Source organism: Ylistrum balloti, unplaced genomic scaffold (genome assembly GCF_031769215.1).
Source record: "Ylistrum balloti isolate Yb309-2 unplaced genomic scaffold, AGI_CSIRO_Ybal_v1 Utg370038, whole genome shotgun sequence".
Lineage (NCBI taxonomy): Eukaryota > Metazoa > Mollusca > Bivalvia > Pectinida > Pectinidae > Ylistrum > Ylistrum balloti.
Window position 1 is genome coordinate 1355734 of NW_026782097.1, and position 17533 is coordinate 1373266.

Genomic DNA, 17533 nt, shown 5'->3' on the forward strand with positions numbered 1-17533 from the left:
CGTGTCTTACACTTGTTATCTTTATCGTGTCTTACACTTGTTATCTTTATCGTGTCTAACATTTGTTATCTTTGTCGTGTCTTACACTGGTTATCTTTATCGTGTCTTACATTTGTTATCTTTATCGTGTCTTACACTTATGTTTATCACGTCCTCCACTTGTTATGTTTATCGTGTCTTACACTTGTTATGTTTATCGTGTCCTACACTTGTTATCTTTATCGTGTCTTACACTTGTTATGTTTATCGTGTCCTACACTTGTTATCTTTATCGTGTCTTACACTTGTTATCTTTATCGTGTCTTGCACTGGTTATCATTATCGTGTCCTTCACTTGTTATCTTTATCGTGTTATGCTTTGTTATCTTTATCGTGTCCTTTACTTGTTATATCTAGCATGTCCTTCATTTGATATATTTATCATACCCTATTTTTGTTATATTCATCATACCAAACACTTGTTATATTTACCATAACCTACACTTGCCAATTTAGCATACTCTATACATTTTATCATTCTAACACTTGATGTCTTTTCCTTCTTCTATATTTAGTCAATTTAACTTATTACAATATACATCCTATCCTTACCTTATGACATACGTTTCAGCCCTATACCAGTTGATACTGTTCCTTAGAAGATTTTTGTCTTGTTTTTACAATATGTTTCCCGGTAAATTCTATGTTATCATGATTGGAGTATCTTGCTATTCACGCTGGTCAAGCATATGAATACATTTTCGGTGGTCAAGATGAGAATTCCACTGAAAGGTAATACCGACAGATATAAGTGTAATATTTACATCGTATGTTATATTCGCCTACATATCATTAATATGCCAAATTGTAGCATATAAGACTACAATTTAAAGTGATTCGGTCGGTTTAGGAACAAATCTAGACATCTCCTAGGTAACCAAAACTGGCCGCCGGTCACTTTCACTTTGGTATCAATATACATTGTACTGACATATCCCAAGTTGTTGGACTTAAGTAAGACCTTCACGAAAATAAGTAACTTTACAAAGCTATCAAATGATAACAGACTAAATTTATTGACAATCATGTAATTTTACCACAAAATCATTCCCATCGCCATATCATACGAGACTACCCAGTTTATTATCATCGTCTGCTAGACGTCCTCGAAATTATGTCATTTACTGAAAGGAGCAACATCCGTTTATAATTTTATTCTGAAAAAAAAACATCAATCCACTCCATGGCATAAAAACGTAATTAATTCTCGAAGAAACAAAGACACGTCTTTTTGTGCAATTTGACTGAGAGCCGCATCACGTTTTAGTGATACATCAATGCGCAATAAACTGTTTTTATTTCAAATGAACGAAAAAGATAAAATACTTAAATTATAAAAAAGAAAAAAAAGATGCGATAGTTTACACTTTTAAATCAATGATCAAGTTAGATGTATGACCATACTATTTGATACAATTTAATGTGACTCGATGAACCATATTACTACGTCTGTTCATGGATTTGAACGTGCTGACTTCAGTATTTGGTTAAGCGGGAAATTCAAAAGACGTATTTTTGATTTTGTTTTGTTTCAGTTTTTATAGACATGTCATAATAATGAAAAAAAATATTGATAATTAACCGTTATCAGATGGGATATGCAGTTGATATGAATCAAATCCCGGTGGAAGATAAATATTCAAGGCCTTTATAACGGGCGCCACTCTATCTATATTTACCCGGATTGGCTTCATATCAATTTTATACTCCATCTGGTAACAGTTTTAAACTGTTTAAAACCACAGTCATAATTATAACGTAATGACACGTGTAATCTGTGACGTATTTGATCTAGCTTCTGATCTATTTTTTGGACAAACAATTACACCTACAGACCGTGTCCGACGTAATCGAATATCTCTTAACATGTTAAATAAATTGGCAATGGTTTTAGATGAAAGAAGTGTGAGACAAATGATTTAGGTATATCAATAAATTTACGACTGACTGTCTGTATTTGAAACCACGCCGCGAGGCGAGTTTTAACTCCTATCATTAAAGTAGATCAACTCCCCCCCAACCCCCCCCCCCCCCCCCCCAACCCCCCCCCCCCCCCCCCCCCAACCCCCAACCCCCCCTTCGTTCATTTTACATCCCACCGTTCCGTTTGACTTTACATCGTTGAATTAAGAAACACCATTAACCCTGCTGTTCGTTTTACCTCCCGTCGTTGCAGTAAGATACCATAATACCGTTATACATATTCCCATTATACCATGTCGTGAATCCTTTATCTCTTGGTATTACACCGTATACCATAATTGGTTTAGCAAGGATTAAATGAAAAAGACAAGTAACAGATAATGGCATCTATAGTATATTAGAATTCCATGCAAAAGTATCCCTCATCTGTTTGGTATTAATTTCGCAAAGCATAAATTTATGCAATACATAAACTATAATGAATATGTTCATATGGAACAAGCTGTTGAATCTTATATAAAGGACGCGGCATTCTCTTATCTGTATGTAAACATAATTTCGATTTCACAAATAAGTAACAAATAAGAGATTTAAAAAAGCCATTGTTGTTTATATGACAGAGTTAATTAGACATTCTAGTGTTTGTTATTTTGAGAAAAAAAACGTGATAGCCGTCGACAGCTGTTGGAAGATGAGGCGTTGTTGTCTATTCTCTGACAAACCTCTTTTTTATACCTTCTCCGCTTCGTAGCTTGAACTTGTTAGATTTCTCCGTACGGTCATCGACTTCCATAAATTTGTTTAAAATCTCACTTTATATACACAACAATCCACACCTATATATTTTAGTTATGTGAGAACGGAAGTTAAACATAATACATCTTAGATACCGTTGTAGTTCCCTTAAATACGATCTTTATCGAGTAAATCTTGTCGAAAATCCAGTTTGCTTCTGTGGACATCCTTGTGAGAATGCCTTTCACTTCAGTGTCAAACTTTCAGAAATGAAAGACGCACTTTGTTTCATAATCTGGCTGAATTAGACGTAGATTTGAATTTAGAGCTTCTTTTATTTGGTAGTATTGATCTTTCTGAGGACCTAAACTATTTTGTCTTTAGACATGTGAAAAATTTCATTAAATCCAGCAAAAGGTTTTAAAAGATTTTTATACATGTATTTATGTCTGTGTGTGAATGCTTAATATGCATAATTTATGTTTAAGCCTACATCTTTATAAGCATGTATTTGAAAATGTATTATGGGAGAGGGCTCCAATAAATTGTAATAAATTGTGCCCAATTCCCTTGTTCAAATTTATTTTGGCAATAAAATGTTTAAACTAACCTTAATTCTGGTCATTTCGTTATCAAAAATTGTAAAAGTTGAAAAATGTAAGAAAAAAAAATCTTTTTCAGACACGTTTCCAACTTTTATATTAAGTCTAGTCTTTTTTACCCAGTCGCTTTATTACTTCATAACTCAAGAGATTTGTCAAACGCAGTAATATGAATTTGTCACTTACAATGGTCGGTGATACTTTAGATTTAGTCGCTATTTCAACAGAGTAGAAAAAAGCAGTACGTGTGTACCATGGTTGTTCGTATATAAATGCGTGTTTAGTTTAGATAGCTTCAAAGCAGCACAAATATATATTAACAAATGAATATATCAGCACAAGCTAGAGAAGAGGGTCATTAAACGAATCAACAGAAAACGGGAATGTGAAATACAGGATTTCGTAGAAGTGGTTACAACAGAGTTCAGACATCTTGATGAGTCGTGTGTACGGTTGACTAAAAAACTGTTTACCAGGTCTCTGGCACGCCTTGTTACGACATATCAAAACCACATCAAATACTTTGACCTGTCTCTCTGTTAGCAAATACCAAGTCTTTGTTGGACGAGAATTCACTAAATCATATCTTCCCGAAATCTCGCGCTTTATATATATTTTTCCAATTCCGGCACGCAAGATTCAAAGAAAGAAAACAACCATTCCGCAGTGGTTATAATGTTTTATTGTTGACGTTTTTGATAGAAAATGCAGTGTAGAAATTCAGCAGGAAAGATGGAGAAATCTTAAACTAAGGCAGTAAATACTCAAAGTTAATATAAACTTTATTTATTTTACAACAATTGCGAAAAAAGTTATGTCAACTTATACTAATCACTCTTGTTGGCCCGGATGTAAGCGCGCGAGGGGTCCTATTGTGGGAGGAAACCGGAGCACCCAGGGAAAAGCCACGTCCGTTCCGGGAATCGAACCCCGGTCGGCTAGGTGAAATGCGAATGCCTTTGTTCCTTAACACTTACATGTATTTTTTCGATTAATAACTTGGATTTTAATTAAGAACAAATAATCATCACATATTTTCTGAAGCCATTCCACTATTGTTCAGAATTATAATTTGGTATTCCACATGTTAAAATTTGGGGATTGGATCAATCACTGTCCGGATTTACTATCGATCTGCCACAGGATTGGTCCGTTAGAAGATAACAAGTAAACGGTTTTACACAGGAATAGGCAGCCAGATATATACAAATGTATAACCTGTTCATGATGCTTTTTTTTCAATGGCGCCCCCGATACAACATTCATTATCAACGAGGGTATTTTTAAGTTCTCGACATATTTTTTTTAAAAAAACTATATATACAAATTAGGACTCGACAGTTATATCCTCTGCCAATGATAAAACAAACAAGACTTATTATCTCAGTACATGTACTTCAAAGTCTGTAACTACTATAAACGATGTCTCCTTTGTTCAGTAAATGTCCTCGCTAAATAATTAAACCTTTTCTAAATATCAACAAGCAATACTACACGCTTGTGAACAAGCTGTGAATTGGTTAACGTTTTGTAATGCCAAGTATTATGTGTTTGTTCTGTTGTAGATTGACATAAACGATTAAGTATTTGATAAAGAATCAGTCCCACGTATCTGTAGGTGAGGACACCATTCATCATTAAGGCCATTGTATCCGTATTATATAAAGTTTCCGCTGATATTGTCATGAACAGACCTGGCAATACTTACAGCAAATGTTGATATTTCAGATAGGGGATAGACAGGTAGAGATATATAGGCATATCGTAAACCATTTAAAGTTCACCTTAATTTGAGCGACCACACATTCTGTCAGTGTGCCCCATCGAGCTACAGGTGAAATAGAAAGAGTTCAATTGACCGGGTAAAGGTGACAAAGCAACTTTTGTTAAAGAAAATACAATTATTGAGAATATGCGGAAATTTAATGACAAATCTGCCCCTGCAGGAATTACTGCAGCACGTGTAGTGATGGTGGTGACTTTGCTAGTCTTACAAGGTATGTATATGTTAACTATTAGTGTTGATATCCGGGAACAATACATTAAAACGGACATTGTGTAAAGGAAATTCAAACAATAATTTTCATAAAGTAAAATGAAAAAATAGACGCGAAATCTGAGTGAAAATAGGGGAAGATAAACCGAAAAATCACAGGAGTTTGTATATGGTTCTAAAATGACAAACTTAAAATCCTTTGATTGTGATAACAAACTAATTTCACCTTTAAGACCAGATGATGATTTTACTGTGATGTCATAACAATTTAAGCGTTATGTTAACATACTTATACATTGCCTGCCAAGTCCATAGTTTTGGAAAATAAAGATTGATAGCAATAACAAATTAGAAAAATAAAGCGTTAACTCCGTCTGATCCTGGTTGTTCAATGACTAGTTAAGATAACCAGTGTTTAGTGAAATTCTAAAACTTGAATCATACAAAATTAGGAACATTTTCATCTTTTCACAGATTAATTGATTTGTTTTAACAAATTAGAATATTTGAATTTGATTTTTTAACCCACTACTGGTTACCTTTATATAGCCTTTTTGTAACCGGTGCAAGAAAAATAGCATTTTATCTAAATTACTGAAGTAATTTGTTCACGATGCTAAATCTCCTTGATATCAAAATAACGTCGATTCCATGAAATCAAATTCACTTCATCAAAATGCTACATATATCATCAGTCTACACGATCATTTATTGGTTTGTTTGTTTTTTTTTTTTTTTTTTTAGAGATTTGAGAATGATAAATATTTTGAACTCTGATTGATTAAATAGTTAGGTGGGTCAACAATAATCGAGGATGTTTCCATTAGTTATGTATGTATGGTTTTAAGTCAAAATTACATGTAGATGACAACTCTTCTCTTGTCTGGAACTGCTTGTTATAATCTGACGAGATCGGTGTCATTTTATCTGATTTTATTTAGAAATTTATAACGATGAAAACAATAACAGATGTTCAAATTCGTCAACATTAATCTGATGTGGTCAGGAGGTTGTGAAAGCCATGCCCACGCGATCACCCTTCTTTTTCCGTTACACAGGAAGTCCTCACACCAAAAAAAAACTTCCTTAATTTTGGTCACGCTTGACGTACCTATAATTTGCACGACACCAACACGTCAATATGATAATAAATATTGTGTCTTACCTGGAGACATCAGTCTCGTCAATATGATAATAATGATTGATTTGATCTTAATCGTACACTGGTTCTTTGTCTATATCGTACTCTACACGTCTTATCTTTATCGTGTCTTACACTTGTTATCTTTATCGTGTCTTAACCTTGTTATCTTCATCGTGTCCTTCACTTGCTATCTTTATCGTGTCTTACACTTGTTATCTTTATCGTGTCCTTCACTTGTTATCTTTATCGTGTCTTACACTTGTTATCTTTATCGTGTCCTTCACTTGTTATCTTTATCGTGTCTTACACTTGTTATCTTTATCGTGTCTTAACCTTGTTATCCTTATCGTGTCCTTCACTTGCTATCTTTATCGTGTCTTACACTTGTTATCTTTATCGTGTCTTAACCTTGTTATCCTTATCGTGTCCTTCACTTGCTATCTTTATCGTGTCTTACACTTGTTATCTTTATCGTGTCCTTCACTTGTTATCTTTATCGTTTCTTACACTTGTTATCTTTATCGTGTCTTAACCTTGTTATCTTCATCGTGTCTTTCACTTGCTATCTTTATCGTGTCTTACACTTGTTATCCTTATCGTGTCTTACACTTGTTATCTTTATCGTGTCTTACACTTGTTATCTTTATCGTGTCTTAACCTTGTTATCTTTATCGTGTCTTACACTTGTTATCTTTATCGTGTCTTAACCTTGTTATCTTTATCGTGTCCTTCACTTGTTATCTTTATCGTGTCTTACACTTGTTATCTTCATCGTGTCCTTCACTTGTTATATTTAGCATGTCCCTGATTTGATATATTTATCATTTCCCTGATTTGATATCTTAGCATACCCTATTTTTGTTATCTTTATAACGATAAAGACAATAACAGATGTTCAAATTCGTCAACATTTATGTGATGTGGCCAGGAGGTTGTGAAAGCCATGCCCACGCGATCACCCTTCTTCTTCCGCCACACAGGGAGTCCTCACACCCAAAAAATTGCTTAATGATGGTCACGATTGACGTATCTATATTTTGCACGACAACAGCAAACCGTCAACACTCAGGTAACCAAGCTGACTAATGAAAGTATTGTTACTTGACAATTTTCCTATTAAACCAAGCCTAAGACTTCTCATCAAAGGAGGCTATTGTTCGCGATCTGCTTAAAGCGACTATTACCTTATATTTCAACATCGGGAAATTGAGAATTCGACTTATGAATAAAAAATATATATCCATAATAAAGCAATACACGCGCATTTAACGTCAAATTTGTTGTTTTTGTACATGTTTTCGGCGTCGGAACATTGTTTATCTTGCCTGTTGTTTATGGACATGTTCACGTTGGGTTTATTAAGAAGAAAGGCGAGTGTGTCACATGGCTTGTCACGTGCGAGAATTATCTATGTCAATCCCGAGCGCTAAACTAAAGGGGTAAATACAACCGGAAAAGAAAAAAAACCGCATTGTTCAGAAGTGCACAGGAATTGATACTTTGTCTGTACACATAAATATATATTTCATTGTTTATTATGAAGGCTATGTTTATCATCACGGTTGTAATTCTTACAGTAACAACAATACCGACATATTTTTACACTTAGAACGAATACCCCCAATCGGGCCCACCTTGCAGTCAACAACAAACACACGTTGTCGATAGTAAATTCAAGCGAATAACTCAACTATTTTCATTCAACATTTATCAAATAACACTTTTAGTAGTGTTGTTCATAACATGTTCACGCGTCAAACACTGGATATTGGGTTATAATCAATGACAGGCGGATACGTTATCATTATAGGGCTAACGTTAAGCTAACCAGTCAAGTAGCAGCTTCGCAAATTCCCAATCCGTATTCAGTCCAAGATCCTCCTTCATCTTTCGCCATCTATCGATCTCTGATATAAATTCTTGCCTGTCCTCTTTTCTGGCCTGACCCCTTCCTCTTACGCTTTCAGACACTTTCTGTAAGGTAACTTTTAGTTCCTCGTCGCTTTTTCGTATTTGCGTCCGCCATATTGCTTCTTTCTAGACTTATACGTATGCACGGCATCAGGGTTACGAGCGGTAATGTATGAATTAGATCAAGACCGCACTGTTAACTTTCTTTATTTTATTAGATATCAATAAAAATGTGACTTTTAATTTTAGTAATTAACAGAAATTCTTAGTTTTGTAACATACTATTGGAAAATAAAACGTTTTATATCGTTTTCTCGTAGTGTTTTTAAAATTATAGTCGCTTTAAACAGATGTACAACTCAATAATCCGGGCTTTACGAAATATTGTTTTAATTAATTGTGGACCTAAGAAATTTCTCTATACCTGTAGGTTTCTAAACATGTATGAACGTCTTAACAATAGAAAATAATTAACACATATAGACAATGAAAATTAATATTTTTATTGGCGCAAAATTAAGAAAAATATAATAAAACGCTCATTAACATTGAAAAAATAAAGTAGACAAACCACATGATTAGACAATGTACGTAATACGAATTACGTTACTAGAAGATGGTCTTAAAATATATTGATGATATCGTTGATAGTCTAAACAGTATTACACGCTTATATGGTAATTATATTTCTTTGATGTATTAAACATCATCTTGTGTAGATATAAAACAAAATCTTAAAATATCGATTTACAGTAATTTGAAAAATGGTCCCAAGACTAGCTTCTAGATTTAATCCATAAAAAGCGAAATATTATTCATAACAAATTCAAAAGGTGTACCACTTATGCAACTTTCTTTTGGAAAAGAAATTTTAAATCATATTGAAAGGCATATTTCAGTTCAGATGCAAAGTGGTCTCAACATTTTACATAAATTAAACAAAAGAAGGTAGGACAAACTATCGGTATTCAGATAATTATCATTTTTGTTGAGTGAAAAACGTTACTGAAAATATACAAAGTACCTGTGTTACCGATATTAGAAAATTCTTATGACTTATGGGATGTTGTTTTCTGACAGATGTTAACAAGCTGGAAAAAGTGTTCCTTGAAGTAGCTAGAATTATTACCGACATGCATTCTTGCTCATGTAAACAACCCTTATATAAAGAACCCCAACTCCAACCATTTTCGGAAAGAAGAAAACTTAAAAACACTCTCACTTAAATATAAACTTCATAATATATCTGTTTTCTATTTAAACAATCTTCTTCCTCCCAGAGTACCAATCTCTAGTCTGTACACCGTTACAAATAATGAAAACCATTCTTTTCCTAATTTTCGAGTTAACGAGCTTTACACTACATAGCAACCAAAAATGAAAATGTTCCAAATAAACTAAAGGCCCTTATTTGACCATCTTATAGATATTGTTATTTCTAAGACTGTATGTTTGGATAAAGACATTTTCGAGAATAATTTTTTTTTTTTGATGAAAAAGAAGGGGTATCCATGTTTTAAACTTCGCAATTTTCGCTCAAATGGCCGCTTATTCCAAGACCAAGAAACAAGCTTAAGTATTTGCTCTTGGGTACAAAGAATCTGGGAAAGTGAAAGTCAGAATTTACGAATTTAAAATCTGTGATATGTGGTGATAATAGTTACAAAATTTAGTTGAAATTTACACAAGACTTCCGGAGTTTTACTCAAGAGAATACCTAAGCTACCAGTTAACGTTGAATTTGTAGGCAGTTTTAACCGAACCACACCGTCAAGTATGCCATCAAAAAATATCCACAAGTAAATGAAATTTTACATATTTTTTTTTATTTTTTTGTTTTTGTTTACAAGCATCTATCGATAACAAAGTGTATAAGAACACAGTCTAAGACATAATGTTGAAATCCGCTTTATATTGAATTATGTCTTATTTCCGGTCAAACGCAAACGTCAAAGGGATATATCCCTAAATTTCGCAATCAATGTGTATAGTTAAAATATCGTTTTTATTGAAACTTAAACAATACTTACTTTATGAACAATTTCCATAGTTTCAGTGTGAACTGTCGGAACTATTTATAGTTGAAATTTCTAAACTGGCGTCTTCATTTTGCATTTAATATGATTAACTTCCTACCTCTAAATTAAATCAAGGGTTGACATGTGCAAGCCTCGTTTGGGGTTTTGTATATCTCGGCAATGAATGTGACACCCGCACAATTACACTATTACAAGTCTCTTACAAGCAGTAAAACTCGTTTATGTTGAACCATGTGAAGTTAAAAAATCTAATATAAACGAGGAAGGTCCGTATCCGAGTTATTAACAGACAATCTGAAGGAGTATTTTCCTAAAACACGATTACACAGTATTTTATTTATATGTTTTGAAGACTGGTTTGTCGTATCCTTTATCTATGTTAAATACCTTTTGATAATCGTAGTTTTGTTTGTGATGTAGATACCGTTAAATTCATTTCATCTCTACATAGGGTGCACCTATAGCAGAAACACATACTAGTGGAGTATTCAAGCAGGTGCTCTCGGCATATATAATTCTTTGCTTTTCTTCTAACAGTTGTTATCTGACGTGACAAGAATATTTTTTATCAGATATAACTATCTGCGTATGTCGATATCATTGACCTTGTTTAAGAAAATGCCGTCTGAACTCTTGTCGAGCCAAACCGTGGAACGACTTCAATATGTGCCATATGAAGGAACCTTTTGTCAAAAATAGGCTAATCATTTAAGTGTACGTGATAATATAAAACACTGGAGTATAAAGGATAACAGAATATTGAATAAAAACCTGAACAATATTTGATTGTGTAACAAAATCACTGCCTTCGGCTTTGTCAATATAAAACAGTTCTGGTAATCTGATTATGTGTTGGTATAGCGAGACGTGGGAATGGGTAAAAGACAGCTTTCTCTAGTCGCATGTTTTAGTTTCAAGCCAATAAATATAATGAATGTAAGGTCAAAACGATTCAATAGATGGTATATGTATATGCAACATAAACTCCCATCAGAAGATGGTACGAACATTCGAAGCGAATGTTTATCTTAGATTAACGTCCTACATCATTTTCCGGTTAAATTTGAGGACAAGTCACTTTCAATTTCATTGGCTATGACTTCCATTGTTAGTTAGCTTGATTTGGATTTGGATTACATTACATTTACATCTTCGTGATTTGATATGATGATATTTTATAATCAGAATTCAACATGTCTTGATGATATCCGTAATCGTTATTCTAGGACACCCTTGTTTAATTGTGTTATTTCCCCCCCCCCCCCCCCCCCCCCCCCCCCCCCCCCCCCACCTACCCAGCAGGTTAGGTACTATATTTATCTTTTGTCTTCTGAGGATGTTATGTTAAAATATTACCAACTAACTCAATATCTGTCGTGTTTTTAATTCGTGCGACGTAAAGCTTGATGTGTTTGATGCTAGTTAGTTTGCCTGTTGGTTCGTTGTTGTATACCTTACTTGGGTTGACAAAGGTTCACATGGCTGGGGTCGTCGATGAAGCAGAAGACGCTTACTCTTCCGGAACACCTGATCTTATTCTCCTTGTACTTTTTCAGGAGTCGCCGTGTAAATCTTTCGTTTGTTCATATTTTGAGTTCGGATTATGATGGTGTTAACATGTTGGTAAATCCTTGATGTTTCTTGTAGTCAATATCTTATGCTTCAGAATATCTATCCTGTATTAGTGTTTTCTTGCGCAGCAGAGCATTAAAATCGATGGACACGACTTTTGACTTATAGTCAAGGTCAATATGTTAAAGGTCAAGGTCAAATTTCTTATATTCTTAAATATTTTGTAATAGTATTATAAAGCAAAGATGATAAGCATGCTTGATGAAATGTCATTATCAACTGCACGGGTAAATAATTTATGATATAATAAATGATAAATGACCCATTACACAATATCAACATAGGTAAAATTGTATATACATTTCATAGCTAACAAAAGCGTTCTTGGGAAATACAGATTAACATTTGTATTTGTTCACAAAAGCAATCAAATAAGTAATTTATATCGTCGTTCCAGGCGTCGATGCTTCCACCCATGCGACCTTGCTGTTTGATCAACTCTTTACGAACTACCAAAGTGGGGTTCGTCCTTATTGTGGTAACAACAATGCCACCAGCGTACGGCTAGATCTTGCTCTCAGACAAATAGTTGATTTGGTAAGTAACTCTCTCTTTTGATATAACAATTCACAGAAACTCACGGCATTTTTTTCTTGATTGAAATATGTAATCGGTGAACTATACGGATAAATACAGAGTTAAATTCTGAGTACGAAAATGGCGTCTATTTTGTAAAAACGCATGGCTTGATCTGAACAAAGGGCAGCGTCTAATAAGGAGTATAGCGGTAAAGTTTTGAAATGTCCTTTCAGATTTCATTTTCTTTCATTCTTTCTTTTTCCTTTCTTTCTTTCTTTCTTCTTTCTTTCTTTCTTGTATATTAGGAGATGCTGGCCGTCTTGTTTTACACCAAAATAGCTGCTTTTTTGTTATAATTGAGTCGGACATCCTCTGTGAACACAGGTATTTGGTTATAGATATAATTAAAGATATGTTGTTTCTGTTGATTACAGGATGAGCCATCACAGATTTTAACCCTAAATCTTTGGGTAAGAATGGTACGTATTGGTCATACATTATTACATTGTTTCAGATAAATCTATGTAAGTGCGTATACCTATCATGTTCATTTGTCATCATGACAAATACCTCTCGATAATACTTAATATTTATCACCCATAAACAAAACATTTTCTCTCACGATTTACATATATTTATTGGCATTAACCAGGACTTATTTTGTAGTTTTGGACAGATTGTCAGCTGACTTGGGATCCGACTGCTTACGGTGGCCTAGGAAATATCGTGGTACCATTCAAATACGTGTGGGTTCCTGATCTGACTCTGTATGATAGGTAAGGCTGTTTATGTTGGTGTTTTAGATGTATATAATGCCAACACATATGTTGATTCTAGACCCTGGCTTGAGATCTGATTTAAAATGGTCTGTCGCATGAAGTGGACCCAAATCGCCTATTTCATTAACAGAAATGCTCACTAGTATGCTCTCAAATATGAATAAAAAAATCAAATCTAAAAACGAAATGGAGGAATTTAAGATCCATTGAAATTCGTGTTTGTGTATTCAAACAGCACAGCGGATGACTTTCCTGGCTACGATGATTACAGGTTAAATATCTATTCAGACGGTTCAGTTTATTACAATTTCCCTACTATCACACAAAGTAGATGCCTGGTGGACGTGGAAAGTTTTCCCTATGACACTCAGACGTGTGGAATGACGTTCGGATCATGGTCACACCATGGTCTTGAGATGGATCTCGTCTACAAGAACCCATATGGAGACCTCACGTCTTCCGTTGTAAACGTTGAATGGAACATTACTGGTTTCACTGCTGAACGTAACGTCGTGTATTATGGTTGCTGCCCTGAGCCCTATCCCGACGTTACGTATTATCTAAAAATGAAGCGGAAACCAGCCTTCTATGTTGTAAATATCATTATCCCATCCTTTCTGATCACCGGGATGGCAATAATTGGTTTCTTCTTACCCGTTGAATCTGGTGAGAAAGTGTCCTTACAGATCACCGTGATGCTTGCCTTAGCAGTGTTTCAGCTCCTGGTGGCAGACTCCCTCCCACCTTCAGCGGATGCTACTCCATTAATCGGTATGTATATACTCTTTCATCAGACGAACATCTATGTTGTTTACCTCTTGAACAAACAATTCAATTATAAAAAAATATCTTACCATCATAAGACGCCCTTTCATTATCGGTCCCAACTTCCTAGCTTTTCATCCCAGCACTTGTAGTGGCAATTGTGACCTTTAGTTCCAGTTCTACTGGTGGTCTTTACTTTAAACTCAACTGGTCTCCGTTAGCCTTAGCTCTGCTAGAAGTCTTCAGTCCTTGATGCCCCGGATTGTCACTACTGACACGATATTGAATTGCGGATGTTTAAAATCATAAGAAATATATTCAATTATTGAGCAAATTTAATCCCATATCCGCCGTTTAAACAGTTAGTTGAATCAATATTTTTATTCAATAAAACAACAAAGGAAACGAGGAAATCTTTGCATTTTGGGACAGGAAAACAAGCTACGAGGTTATATTAATTCCACACAAGTAATAAGTATAAGAGCATGTTAATCAAAACGCTTACTTAACTTGATATTACTATCGGTTCCCCATAGATAACTTCCTTCAGTAAGATTTTTGTCTAGTTGCAATATTGTATTTTGTCTGGTTGCGGTATAATTGCTAGATTATAATACAGAATGGAAACTACTTTCAACGACATCGCAACTACATAATGGACTATCCTCTATGTTTCTAATAAAAAAAATGTTGTTTTAGATTACTACATTTAAGTCGTAATCGTGTATGAAATATTTGAAAGGGCCTGTTTCAACAGAACAGAGCATCACAGATAAGTCCTAAATGGCCGAAACGTTTGTATGATTTCATTATTCGTTTTTCTCACCAAAAGTGCCATGAATTTGGCATTTGTGTCTAACTGATATATCGCCGTCTCCTTCAAACTGAAAACATTTACATCAGATTAACTTGTTTTCGTTCATTAAGCATCATATGAATTTTACTCCTTTTTCAACAGCGATTTACTTCAACTTTTGTCTGTTCCTCGTTGGGTTTGCCTGTGTTATGTCCGTTGTCACCTTGACCATCCACTATCAGCAACAACAAACCATGCGACGCTGGGTAGACAAGATATTCCTCCGAGTTTTATCTAAATTCACGTGGGTGTATGTGCCGGAACTACAGGAAGATTCCAAGGAAGAGGACGAATCGACGACTCAGGTAATTTAACTAAACTTACAAAAAATATATTATGTAAGAACACGCATTCATCTAAAGTCGTTTTTTATGATGCGGCAACAGCTTTATTTTCAAACCATATTTTCAATGCAATTTATATTACACAATGAAACAAATTCCAGTATTAGATAAATAATTAATATAATGTACATCAAAGTCGTGAATTGTTTGCAAATACAAATTAAAACCCATACAGGAAACATTACAGAATTCAAATCCTTCATGTATAAACTGCACCATTACGAACATTTTTTCTCGATTTTTCAGAATGATGCCTCTTCGCTTACACAAGTCAATGGAGTGACTACAACAAGAGTAACGGTGAGGCCAGTTTCTTCGAAAATTGGCACAGAGGTATGCAAAAGTAAGATGAAACCGTTCATAGACGTCACAGAAGACCATTGGATAGCCTTGGCGAAAGTGGTAGACAGGCTTGCTTGTATTACATTTGTTCTCATGGCCTTTTGTGGTACCGGTATTGTGTTTAGTAAATTTAATAGCGATTAAATATAAACTACACATCAGTCATTGTCAACTGAATGGTGTATTTTTTCAATATGCTTCCATAAAAATAACACCAATAATTTATTGTTCATTCAGGAATGTCTTCGGTAGTAAAGGTATTCATCTTTCCCTGAAAGTATAAGTTAATTAATACCGATCTTTAAAACAAAACCAAACACTTCACATTCCTCTTTGATGTCATATAAGTGTGTAATAAGCGTATACATTGAAATATTGCCTATAACATTTTATTACGTTTACGGTGGTGTGAACGCAATGGGCTACAGACACCCTGTATGTTACGCAAATTACAATTTCTGTTATAAAGACGATCAGTATTTCATTACTGACATAGAAGTTTATTCCAATGTATATAGATACAACAACATGTGCTGCGTGCTTATTGTGGGAGTGTGAATATTTATCTAAAGACATCTTAAGGTACAAAAGCGACATTGGTGCATTATATAGTATTTGCCGCAATCAGATCACTATAGATTTACATTCTACACAAACTCTGATAACATGATTTACACCAGAATAAACATTTATCCCCAAGTGTATTATCATCCAGTGAAATTGTGAGACGGTGGAGCGTCACCGTTGTCATGTCAACCATAATGACGTTGTAAGGGCCTCGATCTTTGTATTCTTTAACAATACCTTATATACCAGGGTACTATTGTCAAACCGGAGCATCCTGAGGAATTGTCATGTAAATGTAAATATTTTTTTCTGAAAATGACATCGCACAACTCTGATCGACATTGAAATATACATGTGTTTTCTATCATTGAAATTTAATAAATGTTTCTTTCATCAGTGTTATGTCTCAAATAAGTGCCATGTTGTTTCCAAACATAAGGCATTTTATCATAAAATATACGTGAATCACGTCTCAATTCTTTGGGATATTGAAGTTGTTATAGCTATATTCCCCAACATCCCATCCAAACCTACACAAAATGTATTTAGATAATAGCATGCCGCCTGTGCCAATGTGGAAATCATATATATGTTCATATATTATTGATATTACTATTATATTTTTGACAAGAGTATGTCGATGAGAGTATATCATGTTGATGATGAGATCATATGATGTTGATGATGAGAGTATATTGATTGGAGTATATAATGTTAATTATGAACATATATTAATGAGATTATATTATATTATTAGTGAGAGTGTAATTCATTGTTGGTGAGAGTATACTATATTGCTGGTGAGAGTATAATATATTGTTGGTGAGAGTATATCATATTGTTGGTGAGAGTATATAATATTGTTGGTAAGAGTATAATTCATTGTTGGTGAGAGTATATCATATTGTTGGTGAGAGTATATCATATTGTTGGTGAGAGTATATCATATTGTTGTTGAGAGTATATTATATTGTTGGTGAGAGTATATTATATTGTTGGTATATATCATATTGTTGGTGAGAGTATATCATATTGTTGGTGAGAGTATATCATATTGTTGGTGAGATTATATCATATTGTTGGTGAGAGTATATCATATTGTTGTTGAGAGTATAATATATTGTTGGTAAGAGTATAATTCATTGTTGGTGAGAGTATATCATATTGTTGGTGTTGGTGAGAGTATATCATATTGTTGTTGAGAGTATATTATATTGCTGGTGAGAGTATATCATATTGTTGGTGAGAGTATAATCAATTGTTGGTGAGAGAATATCATATAGTTGATGAGAGTATATTATATTGTTGGTGAGAGTATAATATATTGTTGGTGAGAGTAT

General features: G+C 34.2%; 1 protein-coding gene across 1 annotated transcript; it reads left to right on the plus strand.

The window, feature by feature from the left end:
- The first annotated feature begins 5211 nt into the window (after positions 1 to 5211).
- LOC132548958 (neuronal acetylcholine receptor subunit alpha-9-like) lies at positions 5212 to 15770 on the plus strand. Its single transcript, XM_060212860.1, has 7 exons — positions 5212 to 5296; positions 12419 to 12558; positions 12975 to 13019; positions 13207 to 13316; positions 13555 to 14090; positions 15043 to 15245; positions 15531 to 15770. The coding sequence occupies exons 1-7, from the start codon at positions 5212 to 5214 to the stop codon at positions 15768 to 15770; spliced, it is 1359 nt and encodes a 452-aa protein (XP_060068843.1).
- The last annotated feature ends 1763 nt before the right edge of the window (positions 15771 to 17533 follow it).